Below are 9302 nucleotides of genomic sequence, written 5' to 3'. Positions count from 1 at the left end.
TTCCCAGTACAATGCACTATATAATCGCTTTAAAGTACCTGAAATGAAATAAAAGCTCGAAATGCATGTGCGTTTCAATGTTTCATGTACTTCGGTTATATAATACCGTATATTTGAAATAGACAAAGTTTTGACTCACTTCTAAACTAGGTCTCTAGCAGGTAAAACATTGTATTTGTGATGTTTTTCAGTGGTCTGAAGAGGCGTGCGCCGCTCACCTGACGCAGAGAGACGGGTATCAGGCGACCACTCAGTGTCAACTCAAGGATCAACTTTACCAAGAGATCATCAACTACTTCGACAAGGGCAAGGTAACAACAACTCTCAAATGAGCAAATCTTAAATGTGCAGGACTGGCAGAATGATCAGCGGTTGATGTAACACAAAGGTGACCCATCGAGAGAGAGGGTGGGTTTTTTGGTTGGTCTGTTATAGCTACATCTCTATTAGTCTGACAGCTTGGATAGATGAGCTGAAGGGATTAAGGGGTTATAAGGTGCCGTGCACAGATCTGTGCCCAGTGTCGAGGTCTCGCAGTCGGGGATTCACTTACTGTACCAATTCTTCTGCCCTGAACCGCGGACCCCATTATTGGCCTCAGCAGCTGACTGAGTATGTCTGCCTGTGTCAAACAGAGAAATCATACGAGAATTGAAAGAGATTTGTGTGTCTTTGGTTCGGTGGAGATATGCAGTGTGTAGCTCTGGGATGCATTTTATGGGAATAATCCAGATTATTTTAAAAACTGCCCATTATCACAAGGCAGAACATGCATATAAATAATGACATTTTCAATCTCAAGCACAATCTTTATGCCTGTATGTTTAATAAATTCACACAGCCATGTTAGCATATGTATTGCATTTTATTATTCGAATGTTTTTTCCTCTTTTAGTTTATTAATTTGTTCCTTTGGTGTTTTACAGACAAATCTACATACTTTCCTTTAGTCTTTAACTCCTCCAGATTGCAGATATCATTACTGGCAGCGGTCTCAATAATAATGCACTGCAGATATTGATATATAATCGTAGTCTCTGTGCCGTCGGGGTTTTAGATCAAATCCTGCACAATAGAAGTGTAATGCTGGCTGGAGGTTTTATTTACAGCTGGCATTTGAAGTTACAAATCTGATATGAGACAATTTGAGTGCCATTTTTTGCAAGGGACTCAAAATACGAGTGTCTGTGATTTCTGGGTATAAATCGCCTCCAAAGATTTATCGTGCATTACACATACTCGTGGCTTTGAGCTGAATTTAACAGGACGCTTTTGTATTTTTTGCTAAACTTTAACCTTTTTTAAATAACGTATTGGTTTCAAAACAAATAACAATTGTAAAGAAAATTATTTAAATTCATTCCTTTAACTCTTTCCTCGGCATTGACGAGTTATCAATTAAGAGAAAACGCTTCCCTGCCAATGACGAGTTTTTACAGCAATTTATATTTCCGCTATCATCCACTAGGTGGCACTCTTACCCAGCTAATAAAACAAAACACTTAAAGGCGGGGTGCACGATTTCTGCAAGCCAATGTTGACATTTGAAATCACCTACACAAACACGCCCCTAGTGTGTTTTGGTACTCAGCCCGACTCGTGCACCCTGCCTTTAAGCATCCAGAAGCAGTAAAAAGTCTGTGTATGTTTTGATCATCATTTTGAATCTGATCTGTAACAAAAGTCCTTTACAAAAATGCAATTATCTCAGCTTTTTGTTCAAAATTTGGTATTTTAAAGAAACCTACACATATTTGAGAGGTGACCAAAATGGATAAAAAAAAAATTCCATTTTGTTGTTAAGATTGTTTGTTTTAAAGCAGAGTGTCTGTTCTTTCATTTGATATATTGTATGTTTATATATTTATAGAAGAAAATTTTCTGGAAGGCTTTAAACTTTTGTGAAAATCATAAAAATGCTGGCATTGGCTGGGAACTTTTTTTTAAAACGTTGGCGGGGAAAGAGTTAAGAATGAAAAACACTTTTTCATTTCTGTTTGATTTTATAAACTCAAGAACATTGTTTTTCATCCGCTTCAAAATGAATCTGGAAAATAAAATTAGTTTGACACGCAAATTGTTTACGAGATGGATTCAGCTTCACATAAGCGTACTTTGACGTGCTAATTTCCCAGGAGATGACGTTTGATGTGTTTGTTTTTTGTTGTTGTGTAGATGTGGGAGGAAGCCATCATCCTGGGGAAGGAGTTAGCCGAACAGTACGAGAATGAGATGTTTGACTTTGAACAGCTGAGCGCTTTGCTGGTAACTACAAACTTTCTCTTTCAACCTCTCAGACTGAAACAAACAATGAATTAATTAATTCATTCCAACCTATAAAGTTTACCAAACTAGCTAAATTGTGTGAATATCTAAAGAGTATGGATTTCTTTCATTACTGCAGTCTTGTTTAATTGGCACTAAATGATGCATTGATCCAAACAGACAGAAAGAAAGCTTTGTGCTCCAGATAAGCTTCACTTTTATTTCAATTCAAGAGATGTCAGCAAATTGACCACAGTTTAAGCAAAAGCTTGTAAGCAACTTTTATTTTGTGACCCTGCAGATACTGCAAAAAAGTTGTTTGTCTTCTTAGTCCTTTACAACACAATTAAACGCAGGAATACAAATTGAAATAATAATATATTTGGTTAAATATCTCTTATAAAAATGTTGTAATTCAGAGAGCTAAGTCTAGACTCTTTATAGAGTCCAATCCATCATTTTTCAATGCCAAGGTATGATTGTATAATACATTTTGTCTTTCATACAGAGAAAGCAGGCACAGTTTTATGAGAATATTGTGAAAGTGATCAGACCTAAACCGGATTACTTCGCTGTGGGTTATTATGGGCTGGGCTTCCCTTCATTCCTCAGGGTGAGTCTTTACAATCCAGAATATTCTGTTTTTTGTGTTGCATTGTGGACATTTAGGAGCAGTTTACCTAACAGCGTTTAGATTTATCCAGGACTAGGTCTTATTTTTTTCAGCACATTTAAGTCGTTTTTACAAGCATACCTTAAAAAAAAAATTACAAATGTACATTTATTCCGCTGATATATATTAAGATATGTCCGCGCAAGATGTTTTTAAAATTAAGACCACTCCAATATGCATTTAGTCTGGGACTAGTTTGACATGATTAATCTGTGTTAATATTGGACTTCCTTCGACTTCAATTGTATATAGTAACATGCTATTTTTTTTTTTTTAACAACAATGGCAATAGAGAGGCAAAAGTTTTACTAACTTTTAATGTTAAGATGTATTGGTTGTGGTAAAAAACTGCATGAACAAAGATTTATGCTGTAAAATCATTCTTCAATATATATATATATATATATATATATATATATATATATGTGTGCTAATAACCACAAGTCCCATAGCAAACAATGTGATGCATTGGTTTATATATTTTTTATCCCTACATATGTAAACCAAATCACAACTGAAAATAATGCTACTAATGCTAATAATAAAATTATTGCACTTTACATTAAGATTGTATTTTTTTATGCTTTATATAGTATGAATTAGCAATACTTCTTCAATGTTAATTAATCTTATTTTAAGCATTTACTATAATATTTTTTTAATACTTTTACTATTAAAATATTTTTAGTTTAATGCACAATGAACTAACATCAACAATTGTTTTGCCATTATACCATGGGGCTGTTGAATGCTTTATTCTGATTGATTGAGAAATGTTCCGTAATTGTGGATAATTTTTCGATAAACACACACCTAACCTGTCAATTGTCTTAACATAACCACCAGAGAAATGTTTGTGGCAACCGTGATATACGAGGAATAATTAACTCCGGTCCTTTGAATTATTTGAAAATAATGAACACCCTTCTTACTTATTTATTTCTTACCTAACTAACATTAACAATGATCAATAAATGCTGAAAATTATATTGTTCATTGCTGTGTTGTAGTCAAGTTCAACTCAAGTACGAGGGAAAAAAATGTTCTTACCTCAACTTAGACAAATTAATACATACCTATCTCTTTTCAGTGCATGCACCTAATCTTTGTACAACGCGTCATGAATATGTTAGCATTTAGCCTAGTAGACTGTTACACGAGTAGTTGGGTGATTCTCACGAAAACTTGGTTTTAAAAATGTCAAGCATGAAAATGTAAAAATTGCTTAAATTTACTTTTTTTCCCACCAGACATTGAAAAACAAAGTCTGGAGTAAATGGGAACATTAATTTAAAAACTTTTACTTATTATTTAACACTTTTTGTAACATAATTTAAAAAGTTAGTCCTAAAAAATCTCATTACCGCAACAGTCAGAAAACATTAACACTGACATATTTTCAAAATGACATGACAAACCTGAAAGAATATAATTTGGAGATTCTGCACATGCATTCAAAATCAAAGTATTATGCTTCTATTAATTAAATTAACATTTAATAAGCATCTGTTGCGGTAATGATAATCAAAATGTCGTGTAAGCATTCTGACAAGACAATATTTCAAATTAACTGTAAAAAAATGATGTTACCTGGTAGCCATTTTGAAGTAACTGGTCCATGTGCTTGGTCACTCAAAATCAAACTTTATTAAAATTCTGTATGTGTGCTTAAACTGTTCTCAAAAAGTGAGAACATCAGGCATGGAGACATCATTTTCCTAATTTTTCTTCATTATTATTATACATAAATATTCAGTAAATATTTTTTCTGTCATCTGAAGTAGTCTAGCAAAACATCCATTTACTTTTTTTTCTTAATATTTTTGTGTTAATTTGATTAAATTACAACATAACGCATGTTCAAACACAGCCAGACACATTGCGGTAATGAGAATTTCTGCAGAAAATGAGATAAAATTTACAATTATAAATTCTTATGTTGAAATCACACATTGTGCAAGGTAGAACACAGTATTGTGTTAATTCTGATGCTTTTTTATGTTACTATATTACACATTTTAAAGCTAAAATCATTAGTGCCGTGGTGTTTCATTGGTTTCGTGAGAATCACCCAGTTACACGAGTAAGTGTGGTGGCAATTTTTTTACCTTAAAAAATCAGCAAGTTTTATTTTGTGCCACCATACCTACTCGTTTAACTACTCATGTAACAGTCTTTAAACAGGGAAAAAGTGGAAGTGTTTGGTGTCTTCTAAATTCATTCCTGTTTGGATCCTAAGGAATGAATGGGGCTAGGCTAAATGCTAACACATTCACGAAGGGCTGTGCAAAGATTAAGTGTACACATTGAAAAAAGATAGGGATGTATTAATTTGTCTAAGTTGGAGTAAGAACATAGTAAAATATTGAAAACGGTGGTGTTTTCCTTTAAGTCCGGGTCCAGATAAAGCTAGATGTACTTGTTCTTGAATCGGACTCTACACTTAACCCTCTGGGGTCGGACCCTTTTTGGACACAGTCAGAGGTTCTGAGATGCTCTCACATTTGGTCTTTTTTCAGTTGCTTTAAAACACATTAATGGCTAATATCACATAACACTGTATTCAGCACAAACTGTGCTATAATAATATGTAAGATAAATGTATGTACATGTTTGTATTTTTAAGTAAATGATGTTTATGCGTGGTTAGTAAAAAAAAAGAAAACATCAAGTTTCTGAAATAAGGCCAAGAAACACATCCTAAACATTTGTTAACAAGCACAAAAGTTATCTACCCTTGTAGAGTAGAGAATTTGCTACAAAAATATGTAAAAACCATTTAACCCACTCATTCACATGAAAAAATACATTGATTTAACTTTTGTAAGACACTTTTTGCTGTGTAAAGGCAATATGCAAGGGAGGGTCAATGGTCATGAATATTGATGTGTTTCACACCTGAGGAGACCCAACCCCCTAATGGCTCAGTGAGGAATGTTGGGACAAAAGAACTGTGACTGTGGGGAGACTTAAAGAGAAAATCTTTTGCTTGTAGTTTAAAAAAAAATATAGGTTAAAGGCGGAGTCCACGATGTTTGAAAAACGCTTTGGAAAATTAGACGGGCCGACTACCAAAACACACTTATAGCCAATCAAATCAAATCAAATGCCGGGTTGCGTATGTGTGGGGCGGGTCTATCAACAGAAGGTCCAGATTCTATTGGGGTAGGGGCGTGTTTGTTTAGGTGATTTCAAATATCAACATTGGCTTTCAAACATCATGGACTCCGCCTTTAAAATAAAGTACAAAATACTTTTTTAGTAAAATAAAAGTCTTATAGGGTTGCAAAAAATGCTAAAAACATGAACAATACAATAGATTTAAGAAGCTTTATTGTAATTATAAATGAAGAAGCTTCATTGTAATTATAAATAATAAAGTAACAATATGTATACATGTAACAATATTCTATATGACCAGTACAATATGGCTCTAATTAAAAGAAAAGGATTCTAAATGTCAGCTGTGAAAGTTTGGTGTGCATCTAAAAATACTTCCAAATATAAAAAAATAAGGTATACATTTGTAAACCATCACACACTGTAACTCTTTGGGAATGGAGTTAAATGTTGTCGTCCATTGTTCAAAACGTGCGAGTACCAGACGAAGTTGGTGTTGTAGACACATTCCTGAAAACATATCTTAATTAATATCATGTATTTTCAAAGTACAAAGCAACACATCAGTAATACTAATATTGAGAACTTTTTTTAATAATTAATAGTTGAAGATTCGATGCATCGGAGAAGCCGGATTCGACTACCAATCTCACAGTCGAATCGTTGCAGATGTGTTATGAAATGAGGATCATTCAATTTTGGCCGTATATGGGTGCACACATTATCTGATTCCACATATAGCAGCTTTCTCCCAATATATTAATATACAGCATATTATTATAATGCTGCAAATAATATGTGATGTAGCAGCTTTCAATAAATATTTTTAAAATGCGTTAAATCCAACTAACAAAGCCTGTGATGGGGCTACACGTCCATAAGAGGTTTCTATGTTAATAAACCATTGCATCTTTGTTTCTACATTTAAAAGACAAAGCTGGCAATTCTGGCAATACTTTCGTTTTTATTAATTTCTTTATTTTATTTATAAATCACTCTGGGTAATCTGATTTATCTATTTGGCTTGTGTTTTGTTTCCGTGCACTTGAGGCATTTTGCACATTTGTTCTGCACGTTGTTACTTCTGACCTTATTTTATTTAAAAAATGTATTTATTATAAACGTAAATTCTGATCTAATTTAAGTCTGTACATTTTGGATTGTTTTTCGTTCTATCGATGTTGCGCTAATGCGTTCTGGCCATGTTTGCGCATGCAATTTAGCCGAAAGTGCTAGGTGCTCTGCGTCTCATATTTAGAAGTTCATTGAACTAAACATTACAAAACGGATGTTTTTCGACGGGTATAAGTTTTAAAATGTATTTAAAACCGAGTGGTTATCTATTATGGTCGGTGTTCACTTTCAAATGATAGCAAAGAGATTCCTGATATAAATAATATCATCAGGTCTTTCTGTATCTAAAGTGAATACAGAGATGATCAAAGTCAAAGCAAGCAAGCATTTCTGTGCTAAACAATAACGCGTAGTGTCTATAAAATCATTCATAATTTCAGTGTTTTTCTTGTTATAAATTAACGTTTAATGAATTGTATACAAAGCTTAGTTTTTATCATTTACAGTAGCAATCAAAAATTATTTGTCATTTGTCTTTTTTTGGTCATGGCTTTGACGCGCTTAATGTCAAAATTAAATAAAAATACTAAATTGTAGCCGGGGTTTCCAAGGCAGGATCACCTTTGTTATTTTTTAGGTTTAGTTCTCAAAATGTTTTTTGTGTGATGTTCTGTAGATCGTGGCATTAAAATGTTATGAGGAATAATTAAAGAAATGTTGCCTTACATTTTACCTTAAAAAAAAATATTTATATATATATATAAATGCATCCACAGTCAAATATATACTGTTATATAACTCAGGCAGTAAAGCAGAAAATAATTGGGTACAGAGATGCGCTGTATATGTTTGTTAACGGGCCATTACCGGACATATTTAAAAATTAACACATGACATATCTCCGGGCACATTTACAGCACATCAATACTAGGCTACATCGAAACATTTACACCCGAACAGATACATGCATATTTGCGCATTATGACAATCTCTGGGCACATTTACTGTTATCATGTAAGCAACATGTCAGTAATACAAATATTGTGAATGCATAAATTCTATGTTTATGCATAGTTTTATGCAACTTAAATGTAACTTACACTTGATGAATTTCGGGTTCGTTTCTGCATGCCCCTGTGCGAGTAAATGACGATGAAGCCACGTTACTAAAAAAAAAAACATTATTTGTATCATGTATTTTCGGAAAATACAGATATGTTTATACATTTTGTATTTTCCAAATTACTACGCAAAACATCAGTAAAAGTCTACTAATAAAACAGAAAAGCCCGCAAATGTGACTTACCCTGTATGAATGTCCATCGCATTTCTGCAAATGCCCGCTGAAGAGGAGAGTGATGCTGCCACATTCCTACAAAAGTTTTTAATAATTAATATAATGTATTCTCCACAGTAACAAACTTATAAAGCAATACTAAGGCGGTAAAGCATAGTTGAGATAAGATAATTGTGTACATACATGCGGTATATCTTTGTTAACGGGCCATTACCGGACATATTTATGGCTAAACATTAACACATTACATATCTCCGGACACATTTACAGCACATCGATACTACATCGATACATTTACACCCGAACAGATAGTCGCGTAAACAAGACTTGTTGAGGCATAAACACACTAGTCAAAATATATTCTAAATAGTGATATTGTTTTATGACATATTGTATATTTACAGCACACCATACACTCATACTGTTTAACGCATGACATATCTTCGGGCTCATGTACAGCACAATGTTACACCCGAGCAAATAAAGAAGCCTTATTGATAAGTCGGCATGGACACTATAGTTATAGTAGTGATATTGCTTTATAACATATTCACATTACACTAATCAGCATACGGTTTAATGTAAGAACTATCATTTTAATGTAAACAAGTTGCCAATTACGAGACGTTTCTATAAAGTCATTATGAATATCTGCGTGCAAATAGTCAGTATACAGTATATAAAAGTTTACATCACACAACATTTTAACAAATGTAGGTAAAACTTACTCTTCAGAAATTATATCCTCAGCTGGATCAAGTCGCTCTTTAAAATACAAACGTTCATCGTCGGAGTCCTGCTCTTCGTCTGAAGAAACAGTGAACTCTTCCTCGCTGTCCAGGAGCATCTGTAGAGCTTCATCACCTGTAAAGC

The 9302-nt window shown here is 33.6% G+C and overlaps 1 protein-coding gene across 2 annotated transcripts in view; it reads left to right on the top strand.

Annotated features, from left to right (window-relative positions):
• dock1 (dedicator of cytokinesis 1) overlaps positions 1–9302 on the top strand; it is a 333542-nt gene that overhangs the window by 277992 nt on the left and 46248 nt on the right. For both annotated transcript variants that reach the window (XM_073867188.1, XM_073867187.1), the window contains exons 38-40: positions 192–311; positions 2176–2265; positions 2774–2878. In XM_073867188.1, the coding sequence (XP_073723289.1) occupies positions 192–311; positions 2176–2265; positions 2774–2878 (315 nt within the window). The remainder of the gene's footprint in view (positions 1–191; positions 312–2175; positions 2266–2773; positions 2879–9302) is intronic.

Source organism: Misgurnus anguillicaudatus, chromosome 4 (assembly GCF_027580225.2).
Source record: "Misgurnus anguillicaudatus chromosome 4, ASM2758022v2, whole genome shotgun sequence".
NCBI classification, from domain to species: domain Eukaryota; kingdom Metazoa; phylum Chordata; class Actinopteri; order Cypriniformes; family Cobitidae; genus Misgurnus; species Misgurnus anguillicaudatus.
The sequence above is the reverse complement of the archived record's forward strand: the minus strand, read 5'-3'. Positions and strand labels throughout refer to the sequence as shown.